General features: G+C 44.2%; 1 protein-coding gene and 1 long non-coding RNA gene across 3 annotated transcripts in view; both read left to right on the forward strand.

The window, feature by feature from the left end:
• Positions 1-2298: 2298 nt before the first annotated feature.
• On the forward strand, positions 2299-7349 carry LOC145861155 (uncharacterized). Its single transcript, XR_014381005.1, has 2 exons — positions 2299-2515; positions 6718-7349. It is a non-coding gene; the product is annotated as an uncharacterized LOC145861155 (long non-coding RNA).
• A 1142-nt stretch (positions 7350-8491) lies between these two features.
• The window catches only part of LOC106593712 (OX-2 membrane glycoprotein), a 36794-nt gene continuing 19703 nt past the window's right edge, over positions 8492-25582 (forward strand). Inside the window, exons 1-5 of one of the 2 annotated variants that reach the window (XM_045698212.2) lie at positions 8492-8699; positions 14961-15037; positions 15147-15255; positions 15459-15782; positions 18926-19255. In XM_045698212.2, coding sequence (XP_045554168.2) covers positions 15180-15255; positions 15459-15782; positions 18926-19255 — 730 coding nt within the window. In that variant the 5' untranslated portion in view covers positions 8492-8699; positions 14961-15037; positions 15147-15179. The remainder of the gene's footprint in view (positions 8700-14960; positions 15038-15146; positions 15256-15458; positions 15783-18925; positions 19256-25582) is intronic. The other variant, XM_045698213.2, reaches the window with a different exon arrangement.

Here is a 25582-nt window from a genome sequence, read left to right on the forward strand (position 1 = left end):
GACCAGCTGACATCATGTCAGTGATTCTCTCGTTAACACAGGTGTGAGTGTTGGAGATCACTCACACCTGGAGATCACTCTGGCATGCTGATTGAGTTCGAATAACAGACTGGAAGCTTCCAAAGGAGGGTGGTGCTTGGAATAATTGTTCTTCCTCTGTCAATCATGGTTAACTGCAAGGAAACACATATCGTCATCATTGCTTTGCACAAAAAGGGCTTCACAGGCAAGAATATTGCTGCCAGTAAGATTGCACCTAAATCAACCATTTATCGGATCATTAAGAACTTCAAGGAGAGAAAGTCCAGCAAGCGATAGGACCGTCTCCTAAAGTTGATTCAGCTGCGGGATCGGGGCACCACCAGTACAGAGCTTGCTCAGGAATGGCAGCAGGCAGGTGTGAGTGCATCTAAACGCACAGTGAGGCGAAGACTTTTGGAGGATGGCCTGGTGTCAAGAAAGGCAGCAAAGTAGCCACTTTTCTCCAGGAAAAACATCAGGGACAGACTGATATTCTGCAAAAGGTACAGGGATTGGACTGCTGAGGACTGGGGTAAAGTCATTTTCTCTGATGAATCCCCTGTCCGATTGTTTGGGGCATCCGGAAAAAAGCTTGTCCGGAGAAGACAAGGTGAGCACTACCATCAGTCCTGTGTCATGCCAACAGTAAAGCATCCTGAGACCATTCATGTGTGGGGTTGCTTCTCAGCCAAGGGAGTGGGCTCACTCACAATTTTGCCTAAGAACACAGCCATGAATAAAGAATGATACCAACACATCCTCCAAGAGCAACTTCTCCCAACCATCCAGGAAGTTGGTGACGAACAATGCCTTTTCCAACATGATGGAGCACCTTGCCATAAGGCAAAAGTGATAACTAAGTGGCTCGGGGAACAAAAAATTGATATTTTGGGTCCATGGCCAGGAAACTCCCCAGACCTTAATCCTATTGAGAACTTGTGGTCTGTAACGGCCATCGTAGTGAATGGACCAAGGCGCAGCGGGTTGAGTGCTCATCTTTAACTTTTATTGAACACTAAACAAAAACAAGAAACCAAACGACTGCTAGACAGTTTTGCAGGCTACACACACAGCAATGCAAAATCAACTAAGTATGGCTCCCAATCAGCGACAACGAAGTACAGCTGGCCCTGATTGAGAGCCATACCAGGCCAAAACACAGAAATACAAAACAAGGATAGGGAACATAGAATGAACATAGAAATATAGAACATACATCAAAACAAACACCCCCTGCCACGCCCTGACCAAACTACTATAACAAATAACCCCTTTTACTGGTCAGGACGTCACATGGTCAATCCTCAAGAGGCGGGTGGACAAATAAAAACCCACAAATTCTGACAAACTCCAAGCATTGATTATGCAAGAATGGGCTGCCATCAGTCAGGATGTGGCCCAGAAGTTACTTGACAGCATGACAGGGCGGATTGCAGAGGTCTTGAAAAAGACGGGTCAACACTGCAAATATTGACTCTTTGCATCAACTTCATGTAATTGTCAATAAAATCATTTGACACTTATGAATCGCTTGTAATTATACTTCAGTATTCCATAGTAACATCTGACAAAAATATCTAAAGACACTGAAGCAGAAAACTTTGAGGAAATTAATATTTGTGTCATTCTCAAAACTTTTGGCCACGACTGTATACCAAACGTTTTAGGGTCCATACACAGATCGGCTCCATAGCTAGCTACACATCCGTAGGAATACATGTATTTTTATCCTCTACTGCACAATAAGCAAGAAAATAGTTCGCTAGCTACGTTAATTAATCTGCATTGCATGGCAAATATCAGCAAGGCAAGCTTACAAAATTGTACATTACACCCACTGTTTCACAAGACGACAGCCTGGTTTGCTGGTTGTTTCAGGTGTCCCTAAAACATTAAACAACCAGAATTACAATGTCCAACTCATGTCACAACACCCATAAAGCTAGCCAGCTAATGTTAGCTAGTCAGCTAGCTTGCTAAATCACGATTTTTGTAAATTAACTTCATGACAAAAGCATATGCATAATCGTTAGTCTCTACATTAACTAACATATTCCTCTCAACTGTACATATGTGTTGCATGATACGTTATCACTTTCTAGTATTTTTGCAAGCCATCTTTGCTGAAGAAAGTCTCCAGCCATGGGTTGCATAGCGTCAAATTCGTCATGGAAACCACTCGATATGATTGGTCATCGCACAGCGGTCGCCGCTGGTGATTTGCGTCAAAGTCGGGAAAAGTTTTTCTTTTTCACCGCCTCCCAAGCCCTCGCCGCTTCTCACCGCTTTCCTTCCATTGAAAATGAATTGGATGCGGAATTTCATAATTAATGGAGGCGGGGTTTTCTGGCAACACCGCTCGGCACCACGTGCACAAGTGTACACAAATGGTCAGAGACGGATCATCTCTGCTGCTTATTCGATCCCTACAGAATACATTTTACCATGGCTCCTAACAACTACCTGTTTGTCCTGCTGATAGCTCTCCACGAAGGTAAGTTTAATTAGTTTTATTGATAATATACTGCATTTGACAGCCACTTCGAAATTGGCACAATATATTAGACAAAGAGGAAAAATGTAATTCAACAAAATAATGTGAACTAGTTTGAAGCATCTAAGGTCCAGCCAAGGCCTCAAAATAATTAATTTAATGAATTGCTCACTATTATTTATGTGAAAGATTATGTTATATTGAATATATGTTTCAAAATGTTATTTTGTGCAATGCTCTTAAAAAAAACACCATGAATTTCACACAGATGAAGGCTCTATGCTGAAACCCAATAGGTGTTTTTTTTGCCCAATAAATATAGGCTTTTAACTTTGAACCCCAGCTTACTTCCTGGACCTCGATACCAGGCGGTCTCAGACAGAGGAAGGCCCTAAAAATTGTCAAAGATTCCAGCCACCCTAGTCATAGACTGTTCTCTCTGCTACCGCACGGCAAGCGGTACCCGGAGCGCCAGTCTGTGGTGTTATGTGCATATTGCATCCTGATTGGTCATATGCTAATGAGGGCCTGTGGTAAGGTAAGGGTTCATGAGGAAAGCATCTCTCGCATGGGGGCTTGTAATGTGAGGCAACGTCAAGTTAGCAATACATGTGCCTTCATAAAGATGCATCCATTAGTAGTTATTTTACTCACATACAGACAAGTTTGACTACACGACATGGTGTCAGAAGCGGGATAGAACGAGTGTATTTACTTACAGAGTTTAGCTTACAGTACCTGGTTGAAAAGTTTTGGGAAGAAAATCGAGGAGGCTAATCAGCATGGAAGACGTTGCGGGAGAAGCGCAGAAGCCACCGGTGACAGTGGGAAGAGGCCAGCCTCCCGTGCAAGGTGCAGCCGGAGGGGCACAGATACTCGCTCATACAGGCCCAAGTGCTACATTTAGCATACAGCCGTTAGATTTTTCTAAACCTCAAGAATGGACCAGATGGATTAGGAGGTTTGAGCGCTTTTGTCAGGCGATTAATCTTCACACATCTACGGAGGAGAACCAGGTGAACACTCTCATGTACTGTAATGGGCGACGAAGCACATTACGTTTTGAGGGGTCTAAACCTAAACGAACTCTAGCAAAAACATTATGGACAAATAAGAGACGGATCTCATGCATTCTTTATTGTTAAAAAGAACGTGATGTATGAGAGGGACGCTTTAATGTGCGGAGACAGGGGGAAAATGAAACGGTAGATTATTGTGTCACAGTTTTATATGCCCTAGCAGAGTATTGCAACCAGAGCCGGTCCTGACCTCCCTGGGGCCCTAAGCAAAATTCTGCTAAGGGGCCCTCCTACGTGACCCGTGAGCCATGTAAACCATTTACCATTGCCACACAGTCACACCTGACACCTCAGTGCTCCCACGTCAATCCTCCCTCCTTTAAAACAGTTTGCTCCATCTGTCTGTCTAAGAATAAGTAGACCAATACAGAACAGAATGAGGCACAAACAAAATATTTATTGAATAAAATATTTTCTATAGAATCATAAATTATGATAATATTCACTTAACATTAACATAAGAAATTGTAGAAAATATAAAATGTAGGAAATAATCAAATATAACACTTCGCTTTGGCTCTGCCTGATATTTAGTCCAGTCCTCACAATATTAGCTTTGTCTATACAATGTCAACATAAGCCTATAGGCTATGTCTGCAGCTGCACTACCGTTCAAAAGTTTGGGGTCACTTAGAAATGTCCTTTTATTTATTTAAGCAACAACAACAAAAAATCCATTAAAGTAACATCAAATTGATCAGAAATACAGTGTAGACATTGTTAATGTTGTAAATGACTATTGTAGCTGGAAAAGGCAGATCTACGTAGGTGTACTGGGGCCAATTATCAGCAACCATCACTTCTGTGTTCCAATGGTACGTTGTGTTAGCTAATCCAAGTTTTTTAATTTTAAAAGGCCAATTGATCATTAGAAAACCATTTTGCAATTATGTTAGCACAGCTGAAAACTGTTGTTCTGATTTAAAGAATCAATAAAACTGGCCTCTTTAGACTAGTTGAGTATCTGGAGCATCAGCATTTGGGGGTTCGATTGCAGGCTCAAAATGGCCAGAAACAAAGACCTTTCCAATAAAACTCATCAGTCTATTGTTCTGAGAAAGGAAGGCTATTCCATGCGAGAAGTTGCCAAGAAACTGAAGATCTCGTACAACGCTGTGTACTACTCCCGTCACAGAACAGCGCAAACTGGCCTTATGTAAATATTACAGTGGGATCCTTCGATTATCATGAAAAAATGTGACAAAGAGGAGGAATTTGTATACAAAACAAATGTGACTATGTGAATGAATATCGCCGACAACTATCTAAAGGTGACTTCTATCGCAAACTGAATAATGACCCTAGAATTTCAGCATATTATCTCATCTACAGTGGAAAGCTGTTTGGAATCAGGACAAATCACCAAAAAATTATGTGAATTTCTATGTGTGAAATTTCCTAAGATACCAACTTGTTATACAGTTGCAAAATTACACAAACAAGTGTCTTCTCCCGCAGGTAGCCCATTGTAGCAGCAATTGACTCTGTGACAGCCAACATTTCTAAGTTTGTGGATCACCACATTAAACTGATGGTTGAGAATCTCCCATCCTTATGTCAAAGACACTAGTCACATGATCTCATTGATAGAGAGATTAGAAGGATACCAGAGGGCACCCTGCTGGCCACTTTTTATGTGGAGAACTTGTACACTAACGTCCCACATACTGAGGCTTGCAGGCGCTGCAACACTTCCTTCAGCGAGAGACTACCCTTGCTCCATCCAATGATTGCATCTTACAATTTACTGAACTGGTATTATCCAAAAACGACTTTGTCTTTGAATCAGACTTTTTCCTTCAAAGCCTACGTAGGACAAACGAAAAGACAATTAAAACAATGCATAGCTGAACACCGCAGCTCAATCAGGTGTAAGAACATTGACTATCCAGTAGCAGCTCACTTTGTTGAAGCTAACCATCCCATCTCCTCCCTCAAATACACAGGCATTGAGCATGTTGCTCTACCAAGGAGAGGAGGAAACCTCGGGATCCTACTATTACAAAGGGAGGCTTACTGGATATTCTATCTAAAAACATTGACCCCTAGTGGTCTGAATATTGACTTTGATTTCAGGCCCTTCTTATGAACAATTCTCTCTCTTATGAGCAAGTTGGATAAATGGTAAGTTTGTCAGATGTTTTTAGACCTTTAAACGTAGATTTCAGTTGAGATAAGTCCATGTTCTAGGCCATCTGGTTTGAAGATTCAGCTATTTGCCAGACTCCCAAATCAATGGAGAAGATAAGCAGCATGTCCTTTACAGATCTGCTGTGCTCATCTTTTCCATCCATTTGGAGTTCAGGCATATAATGTGGATTCGTCTTAACATTAAGGCTACTTTTTAGGTCTTAAACAATGTGTAAAATCCCTTTAACACAGGAACAATGTGTAATATCCCTTTAACACAGGAACAATGTGTAATATCCCTTTAACACAGGAACAATGTGTAATATCCCTTTAACACAGGAACAATGTGTAATATCCATTTAACACAGGAACAATGTGTAATATCCATTTAGCACAGGAACAATGTGTAATATCCATTTAGCACAGGAACAATGTGTAATATCCATTTAACACAGGAACAATGTGTAATATCCCTTTAACACAGGAACGATGTGTAATATCCCTTTAACACAGGAACGATGTGTAATATCCCTTTAACACAGGAACAATGTGTAATATCCCTTTAACACAGGAACAATGTGTAATATCCCTTTAACACAGGAACAATGTGTAATATCCCTTTAACACAGGAACAATGTGTAATATCCCTTTAACACAGGAACAATGTGTAATATCCCTTTAACACAGGAACAATGTGTAATATCCCTTTAACACAGGAACAATGTGTAATATCCCTTTAACACAGGAACAATGTGTAATATCCCTTTAACACAGGAACAATGTGTAATATCCCTTTAACACAGGAACAATGTGTAATATCCCTTTAACACAGGAACAATGTGTAATATCCATTTAACACAGGAACAATGTGTAATATCCATTTATCACAGGAGCAATGGCCTCCAAACATCATAGATCAATTTGACCATGTGATGGGCTTGAAAACATTATAGTATTTACATTGACTGTGACCTGTTTGTTGTTTTCCTATAGAGCTGTATAGACCCTCACTCCTCATCACACAAACCAACAACAGTCACACCACTCTGTCCTGTTCTGCTACTGGACGACCTGTTCCTATAGTAACCTGGGACAACACAGAAATTCTAGAAAATTCCACAATGATCAATGTCACCCATCTCAATGGTACTGTCACTGTCATCATAACTTCCACGCTGGCAGCATTCAGACTACCTGACAAAGACACCAGGGTTGGCTGTGTGGTGTCACTGTTCTCTGGAGGTGTCACCAAGAACGTTTCCATGGTTATTCCAGCTAGAACTCAAGCTTCATTTCCTGGTGAGAAATGGTTCAGTACATGTCTACAGTAACAACCAACATGCTGGTGTCATTCTGAAGTACTGTCTCTGTATGTTCTGTGCTAGGTGTACCTGAGGTCACTGATGGTGACAGGATCAGTGGTCAGGCATTAATATAATGACCACAACTAATCTCTGACTCTTATCTGTGAATTGTACCATTCTCATCTTGTCATCTTTCACAGTTAAGCCAACAGGGATTGTTGCAGTGATGGGTTCACTGTGTTTCATTGCTGTGTGCTGTGGAGCTGCTGTGGTACTGTGGTGCAAACTGAGAAATAAAATGAGAAGGTAGGTTTTACTGTTCAGATGACAAAGAGAAATTACAGTATTACTTTGACATTAATTGTCAAACTTACCAAAACTGTCTTTAGCCCAAATTCCCACAGTCCATAACATAGAACAGGAAGAACTATCAACACTCAACCCTCAACATGATGACTGAAATCCACAGGTCTAGTAAGACACATATTCAAATGAGTTGCATTCCTGCATTGTTGTTCTGATGTTACTCATGTCACTTACATACTTCATAAAACAAATATGTGAATTACCCTTATTTATACGGAACAATATGTTAATTACCATTCATAGAGAACAATATGTCAATTACCCTCTTTACACACAACAATATGTTAATTACCCTCTTTATACACAACAATATGTTAATTACCCTCTTTATACAGAGATTTTGTTTTAATTACCCTCTTTATACAGAACAATATGTTAATTACCGTCTTTATACAGAACAATATGTTAATTACCCTCTTTATACAGATATTTTGTCTTAATTACCCTCTTTATACAGAACAATATGTTAATTACCCTCTTTATACAGAACAATATGTTAATGACTCTCTTTATACAGAACAATATGAAAACGTTTCTAAAGGATGACTGAGTGACTATCATACTGTCACACACACATCTGTGGCACGGAGACAGTTGAGTTGTCTCGGACAGATACTGACAGATACTGATTAGCTGACTGAACGGTTAATGACACACACGTAGTCCTGCGGGTTATTGTATAAATATGTTCATATGTAGCCTATGTAAATATATTAGCAGTTTGGTCATGAAGAACCCCTAGAAGTGTATGCTTCATTCTTATGTTTGTTATAAATCTAGGTGTTGTAATATTGTAGCCTACACAATGTCATCATAATGTACTCTGTGGTGTGTTTTGTGTGCGTTTTCGTTTCATTATTTAATCACTTTATAAATCAAATGCTGTAACAATGTTGTAATTTATGGAATTGTCATAAATCTGCTGCTGGCAAAGCTTAAACGAATTGTCTGATTCTTCTGCCACTCGAGACCAGCCAATGTTGCAAACAATTGCCACTAGGGGTCGCCTGAATATAATTTAGGGAGAGAGGTGGTAGAGAAACGGTTTTGATAGTTTTGCAGCGCTCATGCAACATCGCCAACAGCCTACCCAAGACAGTCCATAGACAGTCCGCTATATAGGTTCACTTGACTTGCAGTCTCTGTTCTCTGACGCCACTCATGTAGAGGCGGAACGCATCACAGCCGATCTGTTCAGCTTTAAGACTTTTGAAGCATAGATTTGATAGTCGAATTGTAGAATATTGTGTTATTGCAGAGGACGGAATTAAATAAATCCAAATAACTCCATGTACTGCTCAACGGGTAAGTCGTTTTTTTTTTACCAGTATTCATTTGTTATAGGGCCAAGTTAAAATAAAACATTGTGTTCTGTTTAATATGCATATAAATACGTTCATAATAACGTTGTCTATATTGCATTATTTTCTAAAGGTGGGAGAAGTCTGTAGGGTTAGCCTATACATTACGTCAGTGGTGTAAAGTAGCCTACTTAAGTAAAAACACTTTAAAGTATTACTTAAGCCGTTTATTTTGGGTATATATACTTTTATTTATTTTTTACTCTTACTGCTCAGGCAGGACAGGATTATGATCCAGTTCACGCACCTATGAATATAACGCGTTGTCTTCCCTACTGCCTCGGATCTGGCGGACTCACTAAACAGAAATACTGCGTTTGTCAATGATGTCTGAGTGTTGGTCTGCCCATGACTGTCCGTAAAAAACAAAAACAAATCGTGCCTTCTGGTTTGCTTAATATAAGGATTTTGATGTATAGCATTTACTTTTACTCAAGTATGACACTACTGTACACTCAAGTAGTATTTTACAATGCGACTTTTATTTTTACTTGAGTAATTTTCTATTAAAACATCTTTACGTTTACTCAAGTATGATCATTTAGTATTTTCCCACCACAGCATTACGTTAATAATATTGTTATAACAATTGTTTATATCATGTTTATATATTTTTGTATCCCAGTGCAGTTTTTAATCAAGGATTATGTTAAATATTGCATCATATTGAAGTTGGATGAAATTTAAATTGTATTTTGTACAATTGCCTTTTTTTGACTAGGACCTCATTCAACTCATGTGGATCATCTTTTAGCCTACATATTGCTAGTAGGCTTATCTCAACCTTTTATTGAATTCATATCGTCAATGTATCACCTTATATGCTCAATAGACCCCCCTTTCCCCTCCAAAACAATGTCCTATTATAATCAAATTGCCTAATCATGGTAGTGAATCCATCAACAGAACAATTCCAGAAAACCCATAGGTTGGTACATCAACTGAACAAGCCTTAACAGGCTCTGTACTCCTCAAATGCCTACAGTGAATCAAGTCTGGTGATCTAATCACATAGAATGTCTGGACTCCCCAGTCTTTGATTTGGACATTAGGGAGTCCACACACCTTGTTACTGACAACTAAACAAACAGCTGTTGAAGATGTTAACGCTCTGCACACACCTGCACACTGTTTGGCCCTTGAGGACCAGTGTACTCTAACATGTTCCATTCTTGTATAGGCCTACTGCCTGTGAATGGCCAGGTTTTCCTTTACTCCGTGGCAATGAGGTTGACCTTTAAGTTTGTTGGCTGTGCCATGCACCCTTTGATATGGAATCAGTCAAACATGGCCCAGTAATAATCTATGCTATGATATTCAGTGAAATCCAAGTCAGTTTGATACAGGAATGGAGTTTCTGTGTCATGTTTTTCAAAGAGATGCCTGAGGGGCATGGATTCGAGGGTCTGTTATGGGACTGTTTCATCTTGAAATACTGGTTTCTATGTTTACATTCACTCCATATACTATGTTTTATTAACAATAAGATGTCAGAACTACTTTTTTAATGTGTATAGTGGAAAAAGAGAGGAGCCGTTTTAAACTTTGCCCAACGGGCAGACGGCATGTTTGAACCCAGACGGTTTACGTGGTAAAAGACCCAATGAACTGCCTATAAAAGACTGGTGGGTTAGCTCTGATCTGGCCGTGTGGTTATATCAGTTTTTCTTTCATTGTCTAAGTGAAGGTTGCCTCTGTAGCTGATCTGAGGTCAGTTTGGCTATGTACCTCCACAAGAGAAGGGATAATCATTGTGGTTGTGTAAACGGATCCCAAATCAGCTCTTAGGGACACCCTCTGCCTGGAGGGCTGTTTCTCCTTACTTTGTCACAACTTCCCACTGGCTCTCTTAAACAAGTGGATTTCCCAGCAACGCAGACACAGGAGCTTAACCACAAGTGTTTTTTTATAGCCGCTGAACCACGCTGGGCTTGGCTGGCAGACCTCTAAGCCTATGCTCAGACAGACAGTGCTTTACACTACGCCTGAATCCTATAGGCTGCTGTACGTATCCACCGTGCTCTATCATGGCTAGTACTGGCTGTTATAGTGGTCCCTCTGTTTCTTTTGTCATAGACTCATCTTGCGTCGTTCACAGATTTTTGCTTCTGGTTTGATTGCACAAACGTGTTTTTTTGAGACCGGGGCCTGGTGCATTGCAGACATCAAAGCAGCACAGCTGGCCTTCTGTTTGTCAGGTGACTACAGTCTCAGTGGGTAGGAGTGCAGCACAGCTGGCCTTCTGTTTGCCAGGTGACTACAGTCTCAGTGGGTAGGAGTGCAGCACAGCTGGCCTTCTGTTTGCCAGGTGACTACAGTCTCAGTGGGTAGGAGTGCAGCACATCTGGCCTTCTGTTTGCCAGGTGACTACAGTCTCAGTGGGTAGGAGTGCAGCACAGGGGTTAAGACCTATAATCTGACAGAACTGATGAGTATGCTGCTGCTGCTGTTGTTGATCTGTTGAGTCAATCCCCATGGCGATAGCCCCTCAGACTAACAACACTGTTTGTGTCACTTAGCGTAACCAACCTGGTGCGGTGCAATGCTACTGAAAATAAGCTCCAATTGATTAGAGTTTAGTTTTCATCCACTAAGCAGAGTGTTATAATGCTACAGTACATCAAAGGTTAGAATGCAATGTTATACAGTTGCAAGAAAAAGTATGTGAACCCTTTGGAATTACCTGGATAAGATCTGATCTTCATCTAAGTCACAACAACAGACAAACACAGTGTGCTTATACTAATAACACACAAATTATTGTATTTTTTCTTGTCTATTTTGAGTACATAATTTAAACATTCACAGTGTAGATTGGAAAAAGTATGTGAACACCTAGGCTAATGACTTCTCCAAAAGATAATTGGAGTCATGAGTCAGCTAACCTGGAGTCCAATCAATGAGACGAGATTGGAGATGTTGGTTAGAGCTGCCCTGTCCTATAAAAACACTCACAAAATTTGAGGTTGCTATTCACAAGAAGCATTGCCTGATGTGAACCATGTCTCGAACAAGAGAGATCTCAGAAGACCTAATTGTTGACTTGCTGTACGCCCTGGCCATAGAGAGGGGTTTTTTGTTCTTTATTTTGGTTAGGCCAGGGTGTTACATTGGGTGGGCGTTCTATGTTTATTTTTCTATGTTGGTTTGTTTCTTTGGTTTGGCCATGTGTGGCTCCCAATCAGGCACAGCTGTAGTTCGTTGTTGCTGATTGGGAGTCACACATAAGTAGCCTGTTTTTCCTTTGGGTTTTGTGGGTGATTGTCTTCTGTTAGTGTGTTTTCCTGACAGGACTGTTTTGCTGTCGTCTTTGGTTTATTTTTGTCAAGTGTTCTCTTTTTTTCAATTAAAATTCTAATGATGAACACATCCTCCGCTGCACCTTGGTCTAATTCTGACGACGGCCGTTACAGAATCACCCAACAACAACGGACCAAGCAGCGGAGGAAGGAGCAGCACAAGGAGGGGATGAAGCAGCGTGCTCGGGAGGTAATGGCATCCTGGTTGCTGGAGGTTTTGGAGTCAAGGATTGACTGGACATGGGAACAATTATTTGACCACTGCAACAACCTGCCGAGGGAGCGCGACAGACACGAGAGGCAGCCCCCCAATTTTTTTTGGGGGGGGCACATGGGGAGATTGGCGGAGTCAGGCGTTAGACCTGAGCCAACTCCCCGTGCTTACCGGAAGCAGCGTGGTACTGGTCAGGCACCGTGTTATGCTGTGAAGAGCACGGTGTCTCCAGTGCGCGCTCATAGCCCGGTGCGCTATAGGCCAGCCCCCCGCAAGTGCCATGTGAGAGCGGGCATCGTGCCAGGTCGGAGTGTTCCAGCTCAGCGCATCTGGTCTCCGGTGCGCTGTCTCGGTCCAGGCTATCCTGCACCGGCTCTGCGCACTGTGTCTCCAGGGCGCTGGGAGGGCTCAGTTCGGCCTATGCCTGCGCGCCGCCCGTGCCGGGCCAAAGTGGGCATTCAGCCTGGAGTATGGGTGAATAGCCTACGTACCAGAACTCCAGTGCTCCCCCACAGCCCGGTTTATCCTGTGCCTCCTCCTCGGACCAGGCCTCCAGTGGGTCTCCCCATCCTGGTCAGTCCTGTGCCTCCTCCACGGACCAGGCCTCCAGTGGATCTCCCCATGCTGGTCAGTCCTGTGCCTCCTCCACGGACCAGGCCTCCAGTGGGTCTCCCCAGCCTGGTGAGTCCAGTGCCTGCGCCCAGAGCCAGGCCTCCTTCATGTCTCCCCAGCCTGGTGAATCCTGAGCCGCCCGCCAGTCCGGAGCCGCCAGAGCCGCCCGCCAGCCCGGAGCAGCCAGAGCCGCCCGCCAGCCGGGCGCAGCCAGGGCCGCCCGCCAGCCGGGCGCAGCCAGGGTCGGTCGCCAGCCGGGCGCAGCCAGGGTCGGTCGCCCACCAGTCCTCCGGCGCAGCCAGGGGCGCCACCTAAGTGGGCGAAGCCGAGGGTGGAGCGGAGGCCACGTCCCACACCTGAGCCGCCGCCGTTGGAAGGCCCACCCGGACCCTCCCCTTCAGAGTCAGGTTTTGCGGCCGGAGTCCGCACCTTTGGGGGGGGGGGTACTGTAACGCCCTGGCCATAGAGAGGGGTTTTTTGTTCTTTATTTTGGTTAGGCCAGGGTGTTACATTGGGTGGGCGTTCTATGTTTATTTTCTATGTTGGTTTGTTTCTTTGGTTTGGCCGTGTGTGGCTCCCAATCAGGCACAGCTGTAGTTCTTTGTTGCTGATTGGGAGTCACACATAAGTAGCCTGTTTTTCCTTTGGGTTTTGTGGGTGATTGTCTTCTGTTAGTGTGTTTTCCTGACAGGACTGTTTTGCTGTCGTCTTTGGTTTATTTTTGTCAAGTGTTCTCTTTTTTTCAATTAAAATTCTAATGATGAACACATCCTCCGCTGCAACTTGGTCTAATTCTGACGACGGCCGTTACACTTGCATAAAGATGGAAAGTGTTCCAGAAGTATCTCTTAAAGCCTTGATGTTCATCAGTCCACACTAAGACAAATTGTCTATAAGTGGAGAAAGTTCAGCACTGTTGCTACTCTCCCTAGGAGTGGACGTACTGCAAAGATGACTGCAAGAGCAGAGAGCAGAATGCTCAATTAGGTTAAGAAGAATCCTAGAGTGTCAGCTAAAGACTTACAGAAATCTCTGGAATATGCTAACATCTCCGTTGACGAGTCTACGATACGTAAAACACTAAACAAGAATGGTGTTCATGGGAGGACACCACGGAAGAAGCCACTGCTGTCCAAAAAAAACCATTGCTGCACATCTGAAGTTTGCAAAAGTGCACCTGGATGTTCCACAGCGCTTCTGACAAGATATTATGTGGACAGATTAAACTAAAGTTGAGTTGTTTGGAAGGAACACACAACACTATGTGTGGGAAAAAAAGGCACAGCACACCAACATCAAAACCCCATCCCAACTGTAAAGTATGGTGGAGGGAGCATCATGTTTTGGGGCTGCTTTGCTGCCTCAGGGCCTGGACAGCTTACTATCATCGAGGGAAAAATGAACTCCCAAGTTTATCAAGACATTTTGCAGGAGAATGTAAGGCTATCCGCCAATTGAAGCTCAACAGAAGTTGGGTGATGCAACAGGACAACGACCCAAAACACAGAAGTAAATCAACAACAGAATGGCTTCAACAGAAGAAAATACGCCTTCTGGAGTGGCCCAGTCAGAGTCCTGACCTCAACCCGATTGAGATTCTGTGGCATGACCTCAAAAGAGCGGTTCACACCAGACATCCCAAGAGTATTGCTTAACTGAAACAGTTTTGTAAAGAGGAATGGTCCAAAGTTTCTCCTGACCATTGTGCAGGTCTGATCCGCAACTACAGAAAACATTTGGTTGAGGTTATTGCTGCCAAAGGAGGGTCAACCAGTTAATAAATCCAAGGGTTTACATACTTTTTCCACCCTGCACTGTGAATGTTTACATGGTGTGTTCAATAAAGACATGAAAACTTATAATTGTGTGTTATTAGTTTAAGCAGAATGTGTTTGTCTATTGTTGTGACTTAGATGAAGATCAGATCAAATTTTATGATCAGTACAGGTAATTCCAAAGGGTTCACAAACTTTTTTTCTTGCCACTGTAGGTTATAATGCTCTGTTATAATCGGTTATAATGCTGAATAAAGGGTTACAATGTTGAGAGAGTTGTGTCCTCCTCTGGTTCCTGGATCCAGCTACAGGAGTCCGTCTGCCAGTAAGATGAGGTTGCTACAACGCTGACCGACAACACGTCTCACACACTGGATCACAGGTAGGGGAAGTAAAAATCAGATGAAACTTTATATGCTGAAGTTCATTGTGACTGTTGGCTGTGGATGTTCCATGGTGCTATTTTTAACAGTAGTCATGTTCTTTATCAGTAACCTGTATGCCACACACTCCTGCAGACCAAGATGTGTGGATCTGCCCTGTCTCGGTGGCTGATGCTGTGTCTGCAGCTATTGGTGATGCTGGTTTTCAGGACACAAGGTAGCCAACACTCAACATATTTCACTACGTTACAGTAGGTTTAGGTGCCATGTTGAATTAAAAGTAGTGGATATTTCCAATAGAAAATGCTATTCTTCCTTTGAGAAAGCATGTTTGACTTGGTATGTGGTTGACCACCTTAAAATAGTGAATTGTATTGAGTTTCAGTGCTTCTCGTTGGTTGACTTCCTGTCATGTGTCAGGTGAGGTCATCGCCCCCTCCAGCATGACCGCTGTGGCGGGCCTCCCCTTCACGCTGGGCTGTAACATCACCATAGCGACTGGCGACACGGTCAAGCAGGTCCGCTGGCTGAACAAACACAAGCAGGTTCTCTTGGCGTACGAGCCGGGCGAGTCGGTCAGAACCACCTCCCGCCAAGACAACGTGGAGCTAACTTCATCGCACCTTAACGTCAGCGCCATCACCATCAAGAGGGCGGGGCCTAACGACGAGGGCTGCTACCACTGCATCTTTGACATCTACCCCAGCGGAGCACAGGAGGGAAAGACCTGCCTCAGTATCGAAGGTGAGTTTGGCCTCAGTCTAAACAAGGTGGTTTGGTAAACCACGCTCATGTGATGAGTAGCCTTGACTGAGATCTGAAGACTTGCATTAGTGCCCAGAGGTAATGCATAGGCTTTAGCTCAGCATGCTAACCCTGTCTTGGGGGAGCAAGATTTGAACCCCGGTCAGTCACACTAGCAAGGACTTCCAGATATACTGTAGATTCCAGGACTATGGCATGCAATAGCTTCCTTAATTTCTCCTCCTCCTACTCTCTCTCCAGCACCAGGTGACCTTTCTCATAGGGTTGGCACATTCCCAATTGTTACATTTTTCTAAATTGTAAAACAAAGCCTCCTGTGAATTTGTTTATTTTTACAAGGCTTGTAGTTCCCATGTTTTTCAGCACAGTTGATTTGTCTGCTGATTGTGTAAGGTAATGAAAAGTCAGCATGCTCACTTGGCCCTCCCGTCCCGGAATATATCAGTTGTGGATAATCAGAAACAGGAAGTGGGTTGAGGTCAGCCATACTCAACAGACCAGGGCCCCGATACTTTCTCTAACTATAACGACCATACTGCTGTATATATAGTGTATGTGGACACCCCTTCAAACTGGTGGATTCGGCTATTTCAGCCACACCCATTGCTGACAGGTGTTTAAAATCGGGTACACACCCATGCAATCTCCATAGACAAACATTGGCAGTAGAATGGCCTCAGTGACTTTCAACGTGGCACCGTCATAGGATGCCGTGGAAACGAGTTCTCTGGATTTATGAATCACGCTTCACCATCTGGCAGTCCGAAAGGACGAATCAACCCCTGCCCTAATTGGAATAAATTAATGGACAACAACACTTAGGCCTCTTCTTCCAGCTTATACATAGTATATACATTTTACAGACACAATGTATTTTACAATAATAATCTTTAGTTTGTTTTTAATCCCATCCTTCAACTACCTCCAACCCCTCTCATATACATTGGCAAGAAAAAGTATGTGAACCCTTTGGAATCACCTGGATTTCTTAGTAAATTGGTCATATAATATAACATTTGATCTGATCTTCATCTAAGTCACAACAATAGACAAACACAGTCTGCTTAAAGTAATAACACACAAACAATTATACGTTTTCATGTCTTTATTGAACACACCATATAAACATTCATAGTGCTGGGTGGAAAAAGTATGTGAACCCTTGGATTTAATAACTGGTTGGCAGAAATAACCTCAACCAAACGTTTTCTGGAGTTGTGGATCAGACCTGCGCAACGGTCTGGAGGAATTTTGGACCGTTCCTCTTTACAAAACTGTTTCAGTTAAGCAATATTCTTGGGCTGTCTGGTGTGAACCGCTCTCTTGAGGTCATGCCACAGCATCTCAATCGGGTTTGAAGTCAGGACTGGGCCACTCCAGAAGGTGTATTTAATTTTTTCTGTTGAAACAATTCTGTTGATTTATTTCTGTGTTTTGGATCGTTGTCCTGTTGCATCACCCAACTTCTGTTGAGCTTCAATTAAAGGACAGATCATTCTCCCGCAAAATGTCTTGATAAATTTGGGAATTCATTTTCCCGTTGACGATAGCAAGCTGTCCAGTCCCTGAGGCAGCAAAGCAGCCCCAAACCATGATGCTCCCTCCACCATACTTTACAGTTGGGATGAGGTTTTGATGTTGGTGTGCTGTGCCTTTTTTTTCTCCACACATAGTGTTGTGTTTTCCATCCAAACAACTCAACTGTAGTTTCATCTGTCCACAGAATATTCTGCCAGTAGCGCTGTGGAACATCCAAGTGCTCTTTTGCAAACTTCAGATGTGCAGCAATGTTTTTTTGGACAGCAGTGGCTTCTTCCGTGGTGTCCTCCCATGAACACCATTTTGGTTTAGTGTTTTACATATCATAGACTCGTCAACAGAGATGTTAGCATGTTCCAGAGATTTCTGTAAGTCTTTAGCTGACACTCTAGGATTCTTCTTAACTTCATTGAGCATTTTGCGCTGTGCTCTTGCAGACATCTTTGCAGGACGGCCAGTCCTAGGGAGAGTAGCAACAGAGATACTTTAGAGATACTTTTGTAACCCTTTCCAGCTTTATTCAAGTCAACAATTCTTAATCTTAGGTCTTCTGAGATCTCCTTTGTTCGAGGCATGGTTCACATCAGGCAATACTTCTTGTACATTGTTGTGAGTGTTTTTTATAGGGCAGGGCAGCTCTAACCAACATCTCCAATCTTGTCTCATTGATTGGACTCCAGGTTAGCTGACTCCTGACTCCAATTAGCTTTTGGAGAAGTCATTAGCCTAGGGGTTCACATACTTTTCCCCAATGTTTAAATTATGTTTTCAATATAGACAAGAAAAATACAACAATTTGTATGATGGTAGTTTAAGCACACTGTTTGTCTATTGTTGTGACATAGATAAAGATCATATAACATTTTATGACCAATTTATTCAGAAATCCAGGAAATTCCGAAAGGTTTACATGCTTTCTCTTGCCATTGTATCTCTGAAGACCATCCAGTGAAGGGAAATCTTAACGCTACAACATACGACATTCTAGACGATTTTGTGCTTCCAACTTTGTGGCAAAAGTTTGGGGAAGGCCCTTTCCTGTTTCAGCAAGACAATGTCCCCGTGCACAAAGCGAGGTCCATACAGAGATGGTTTATTGATATCGGTATGGAATAACTTGATTGGCCTGCACAGAGCCCTGACCTCAACCCCATCGAACACCTTTAGGATGAATTGGAACGCCTACTGCGGACCAGGCCTAATCGCCCAACATCAATGCCCGACCTCACTAATGCTCTTGTGGCTGAATGGAAGCAAGTCCCCACAGCAATGTTCCAACATCTAGTGGAAAGCCTTCCCAGAAAAGTGGAGGCTGTTATAGCAGCAAAGGGGGACCAACTCCATTTTAATGCCCATGATTTTTGAATGAGATGTTCATCGAGCAGGTGTCCACATACTTTTGTTCATGTAGTGTGCATAAGGTTTTAAATGGATCCAAATGATTTCTATATTTAAATGCCTTGCTGAAATTTAAGCCTCCAAACACTTTGTCATATCTCTCTAACCCACTACTATGAATGTGCTCCTCCCATTCCAATGCTCACCTACTGACACCTTCCTCTGTCTCCCTGTGTCTGACCCAGTCAAAGTGGGCAACGAGGGTAATAAAACAGCCATCAGCGGGAAGCTGGCCACCATGTCCTGCTGGTACGGCCTCCCAGACAAAGTACGCCAGGTCCTGTGGAGAAAGACTGCAGAGCAGGGCGACACGACCACGTTGGCCTCCTTTGCCAAGCGAGGCCAACCCAGCATTGAGGAACCTTATCGGGGACGCATGACCCTGAACCCCTCCCTGGGAGACACCCTGCTGTCCATCAGGCCGGTGAAGACGGAGGACGAGGGCTGCTACACCTGCGAGTTCCACACCTACCCAGAAGGCACCAGGAGTGCCACGGCCTGCCTCTTTGTATATGGTGTGTATGGATGGGGATTATTAGGGGTCATTTGGAAGGTTGTATTGTTGAAATTAACTTATATCTCAGGGAGTATATCCACTGAGGCTATTGCTGTAAGGAAAGTTTTAATTGATAATGGTTTTTGCTGGAATTTCCTGCTCTCAATCTTCACTGATAAAGATGTGGCTCAAAACCAGTAGCAGTCATCTACTGCCCAGCCATTCTAGTATACTTTATATTTTGTTTGTTGGAAAACGTAGCCATGTGCCCCAAGGTAGTCAGTTGTTGTGCTCATTGAAGGCCAAACAGGCCCATTGAGACTGGATGAGAGGGTGTGTGTTTATGTCTATACACTCCAGGTCATTAAAGGGCCATGTGTAATCACACTGTAATCACACGGTAATCACACTGTAATCACACTGTAAAAATGTGATGATTTCCCGGATGATGTTGTCATAGTAGACATTCTAATAGTAAATTGGAAGGAATAGTAGATAGGAAGGAAGTCGTATTATAATAAGATGATACACTTCTCCCTGTCTGTGTGTGTGTGTGTGTGTTTCCCAGATATAGCACAGGAAAGGGAAGAGCTATATGTAGCCGGTGGAAGGAGCCAGAATGGGTCACAATGCTACTGTTTATACTCTAACCCTGTTCCTGGAGAGATACCATCCTGTAGGTTTATACTCCAACCCTGGAGAATGGTATCTCTCTAGGAACAGGGTTGGAGTATAAACCTACAGGAGGCCATCTCTCCAGGAACAGGGTTGGAGTATAAACCTACAGGAGGGTATCTCTCTAGGAACAGGGTTGGAGTATAAACCTACAGGAGGGTATCTCTTCAGGAACAGGGTTGGAGTATAAACCTACAGGAGGGTATCTCTTCAGGAACAGGGTTGGAGTATAAACCTACAGGATGGTATCTCTCCAGGAACAGGGTTGGAGTATAAACCTACAGGAGGGTATCTCTCCAGGAACAGGGTTGGAGTATAAACCTACAGGAGGGTATCTCTCCAGGAACAGGGTTGGAGTATAAACCTACAGGAGTGGTATCTCTCCAGGAACAGGGTTGGAGTATAAACCTACAGGATGGTATCTCTCCAGGAACAGGGTTGGAGTATAAACCTACAGGACGGTATCTCTCCAGGAACAGGGTTGGAGTATAAACCTACAGGAGGGTATCTCTCCAGGAACAGGGTTGGAGTATAAACCTACAGGAGGGTATCTCTCCAGGAACAGGGTTGGAGTATAAACCTACAGGATGGTATCTCTCCAGGAACAGGGTTGGAGTATAAACCTACAGGATGGTATCTCTCCAGGAACAGGGTTGGAGTATAAACCTACAGGACGGTATCTCTCCAGGAACAGGGTTGGAGTATAAACCTACAGGAGGGTATCTCTCCAGGAACAGGGTTGGAGTATAAACCTACAGGAGGGTATCTCTCCAGGAACAGGGTTGGAGTATAAACCTACAGGATGGTATCTCTCCAGGAACAGGGTTGGAGTATAAACCTACAGGAGGGTATCTCTCCAGGAACAGGGTTGAAGTATAAACCTACAGGAGGGCATCTCTCCAGGAACAGGGTTGGAGTATAAACCTACAGGAGGGTATCTCTCCAGGAACAGGGTTGGAGTATAAACCTACAGGAGGGTATCTCTCCAGGAACAGGGTTGGAGTATAAACCTACAGGAGGGTATCTCTCCAGGAACAGGGTTGGAGTATAAACCTACAGGAGGGTATCTCTCCAGGAACAGGGTTGGAGTATAAACCTACAGGATGGTATCTCTCCAGGAACAGGGTTGGAGTATAAACCTACAGGAGGGTATCTCTCCAGGAACAGGGTTGGAGTATAAACCTACAGGATGGTATCTCTCCAGGAACAGGGTTGGAGTATAAACCTACAGGAGGGTATCTCTCCAGGAACAGGGTTGTTGTATAAACCTACAGGATGGTATCTCTCCAGGAACAGGGTTGGAGTATAAACCTACAGGATGGTATCTCTCCAGGAACAGGGTTGGAGTATAAACCTACAGGATGGTATCTCTCCAGGAACAGGGTTGGAGTATAAACCTACAGGAGGGCATCTCTTCAGGAACAGGGTTGGAGTATAAACCTACAGGAGGGTATCTCTCCAGGAACAGGGTTGGAGTCTAAACCTACAGGAGGGTATCTCTCTAGGAACAGGGTTGGGCTGTTTTAGTGCATTCTGCCCACTGAAATATAAGAACCACAAATGTTATGCCCTTGGTGGCATACTGAGATAGATACGAGTATTTCACACTGGAAACTCAACATTGCCTATTGTAATTTCACAGTTATGGAATTTAAGTTATAGAATTTGACTTTGATAGAATGCCTCTTAGATGCTGTGTGGCAGGCTATGGACTGATTACAGAACTCCTCTTAGATGCTGTGTGGCAGGCTATGGACTGATTACAGAAGTCCTCTTAGATGCTGTGTGGCAGGCTATGGACTGATTACAGAACTCCTCTTAGATGATGTGTGGCAGGCTATGGACTGATTACAGAACTCCTCTTAGATGCTGTGTGGCTGGCTATGGACGATTACAGAAGTCCTCTTAGATGCTGTGTGGCAGGCTATGGACTGATTACAGAACTCCTCTTAGATGCTGTGTGGCAGGCTATGGACTGATTACAGAAGTCCTCTTAGATGCTGTGTGGCAGGCTATGGACTGATTACAGAAGTCCTCTTAGATGCTGTGTGGCTGGCTATGGACTGATTACAGAACTCCTCTTAGATGCTGTGTGGCAGGCTATGGACTGATTACAGAAGTCCTCTTAGATGCTGTGTGGCAGGCTATGGACTGATTACAGAACTCCTCTTAGATGCTGTGTGGCAGGCTATGGACTGATTACAGAAGTCCTCTTAGATGCTGTGTGGCAGGCTATGGACTGATTACAGAACTCCTCTTAGATGCTGTGTGGCAGGCTATGGACTGATTACAGAAGTCCTTAGATGCTGTGTGGCAGGCTGTGGACTGATTACAGAACTCCTCTTAGATGCTGTGTGGCAGGCTATGGACTGATTACAGAACTCCTCTTAGATGCTGTGTGGCAGGCTATGGACTGATTACAGAACTCCTCTTAGATGCTGTGTGGCAGGCTATGGACTGATTACAGAACTCCTCTTAGATGCTGTGTGGCAGGCTATGGACTGATTACAGAAGTCCTTAGATGCTGTGTGGCAGGCTATGGACTGATTACAGAAGTCCTTAGATGCTGTGTGGCAGGCTATGGACTGATTACAGAAGTCCTTAGATGCTGTGTGGCATGCTATGGACTGATTACAGAAGTCCTTAGATGCTGTGTGGCAGGCTATGGACTGATTACAGAAGTCCTCTTAGATGCTGTGTGGCAGGCTATGGACTGATTACAGAAGTCCTCTTAGATGCTGTGTGGCAGGCTATGGACTGATTACAGAAGTCCTCTTAGATGCTGTGTGGCAGGCTATGGACTGATTACAGAACTCCTCTTAGATGCTGTGTGGCAGGCTATGGACTGATTACAGAAGTCCTCTTAGATGCTGTGTGGCAGGCTATGGACTGATTACAGAAGTCCTCTTAGATGCTGTGTGGCAGGCTATGGACTGATTACAGAAGTCCTCTTAGATGCTGTGTGGCTGGCTATGGACTGATTACAGAACTCCTCTTAGATGCTGTGTGGCAGGCTATGGACTGATTACAGAACTCCTCTTAGATGCTGTGTGGCAGGCTATGGACTGATTACAGAACTCCTCTTAGATGCTGTGTGGCAGGCTATGGACTGATTACAGAAGTCCTCTTAGATGCTGTGTGGCAGGCTATGGACTGATTACAGAACTCCTCTTAGATGCTGTGTGGCAGGCTATGGACTGATTACAGAACTCCTCTTAGATGCTGTGTGGCAGGCTATGGACTGATTACAGAAGTCCTCTTAGATGCTGTGTGGCAGGCTATGGACTGATTACAGAATGTGAGTGTTGGGACTTGGGAGTGATAAAGTTGTTAGAGGGAGGGGTGATGATTCTGGAGACAGGAAAGAGGGGATTTAAATGGGCTGAGACACAGGGGATGACTGGGTCACTGTTTTCCCTAGACACAGGCCCTCTCTGTCTGTCTGTGTCTGTGTGTGTGTGGTGCTCTGATCAGTATGTCTCTGTGTGAGTCCCTCTGCTCCAATCTCATCCGAACAGCCCTGCTTTTGTCCACTGTAAAGACAGCAGTAAACCCAGGCACCGATGCCCATCTGTCATTCCGTCCTGTTTCCATGTTGTGCAGTCTGATATAGTGAGGGCTCATTGTGTCAGGTGGAGACTGGAGGGTTGGAGGCCATGTCCTGTTTCCATGTTGTGCAGTCTGATATAGTGAGGTCTCATTGTGTCAGATGGAGACTGGAGGGTTGGAGGCCATGTCCTGTTTCCATGTTGTGCAGTCTGATATAGTGAGGTCTCATTGTGTCAGATGGAGACTGGAGGGTTGGAGGCCATGTCCTGTTTCCATGTTGTGCAGTCTGATATAGTGAGGGCTCATTGTGTCAGATGGAGACTGGAGGGTTGGAGGCCATGTCCTGTTTCCATGTTGTGCAGTCTGATATAGTGAGGTCTCATTGTGTCAGGTGGAGACTGGAGGGTTGGAGGCCATGTCCTGTTTCCATGTTGTGCAGTCTGATATAGTGAGGTCTCATTGTGTCAGATGGAGACTGGAGGGTTGGAGGCCATGTCCTGTTTCCATGTTGTGCAGTCTGATATAGTGAGGTCTCATTGTGTCAGATGGAGACTGGAGGGTTGGAGGCCATGTCCTGTTTCCATGTTGTGCAGTCTGATATAGTGAGGTCTCATTGTGTCAGGTGGAGACTGGAGGGTTGGAGGCCATGTCCTGTTTCCATGTTGTGCAGGTCTGATATAGTGAGGTCTCATTGTGTCAGATGGAGACTGGAGGGTTGGAGGCCATGTCCTGTTTCCATGTTGTGGCAGTCCTGATATAGTGAGGGCTCATTGTGTCAGATGGAGACTGGAGGGTTGGAGGCCATGTCCTGTTTCCATGTTGTGCAGTCTGATATAGTGAGGTCTCATTGTGTCAGATGGAGACTGGAGGGTTGGAGGCCATGTCCTGTTTCCATGTTGTGCAGTCTGATATAGTGAGGTCTCATTGTGTCAGATGGAGCCTGGAGGGTTGGAGGCCATGTCCTGTTTCCATGTTGTGCAGTCTGATATAGTGAGGTCTCATTGTGTCAGATGGAGACTGGAGGGTTGGAGGCCATGTCCTGTTTCCATGTTGTGCAGTCTGATATAGTGAGGTCTCATTGTGTCAGGTGGAGACTGGAGGGTTGGAGGCCATGTCCTGTTTCCATGTTGTGCAGTCTGATATAGTGAGGTCTCATTGTGTCAGATGGAGACTGGAGGGTTGGAGGCCATGTCCTGTTTCCATGTTGTGCAGTCTGATATAGTGAGGGCTCATTGTGTCAGATGGAGACTGGAGGGTTGGAGGCCATGTCCTGTTTCCATGTTGTGCAGTCTGATATAGTGAGGTCTCATTGTGTCAGGTGGAGACTGGAGGGTTGGAGGCCATGTCCTGTTTCCATGTTGTGCAGTCTGATATAGTGAGGTCTCATTGTGTCAGATGGAGACTGGAGGGTTGGAGGCCATGTCCTGTTTCCATGTTGTGCAGTCTGATATAGTGAGGGCTCATTGTGTCAGGTGGAGACTGGAGGGTTGGAGGCCATGTCCTGTTTCCATGTTGTGCAGTCTGATATAGTGAGGGCTCATTGTGTCAGATGGAGACTGGAGGGTTGGAGGCCATGTCCTGTTTCCATGTTGTGCAGTCTGATATAGTGAGGTCTCATTGTGTCAGGTGGAGACTGGAGGGTTGGAGGCCATGTCCTATTTCTTTGAGTCTGTTATGCCATGATGAAGACAGAGGAACTAACACAACACCAGACAACACAATAAAACAACAAATACCAGACCAGATAACACCAGTCTGACCACACCAGACCAGATAACATCAGTCTGACCACACCAGACCAGATAACACCAGTCTGACCACACCAGACCAGATAACACCAGTCTGACCACACCAGACCAGATAACACCAGTCTGACCACACCAGACCAGATAACACCAGTCTGACCACACCAGACCAGCCAGCTGCCCCCAGACCGATCACAGTCTGACCACACCAGACCAGATAACATCAGTCTGACCACACCAGACCAGATAACATCAGTCTGACCACACCAGACCAGATAACATCAGTCTGACCACACCAGACCAGATAACACCAGTCTGACCACACCAGACCAGATAACACCAGTCAGACCACACCAGACCAGATAACACCAGTCTGA

Source organism: Salmo salar, chromosome 16 (assembly GCF_965601325.2).
Source record: "Salmo salar chromosome 16, fSalSal1, whole genome shotgun sequence".
In the NCBI taxonomy this organism is placed as follows: domain Eukaryota; kingdom Metazoa; phylum Chordata; class Actinopteri; order Salmoniformes; family Salmonidae; genus Salmo; species Salmo salar.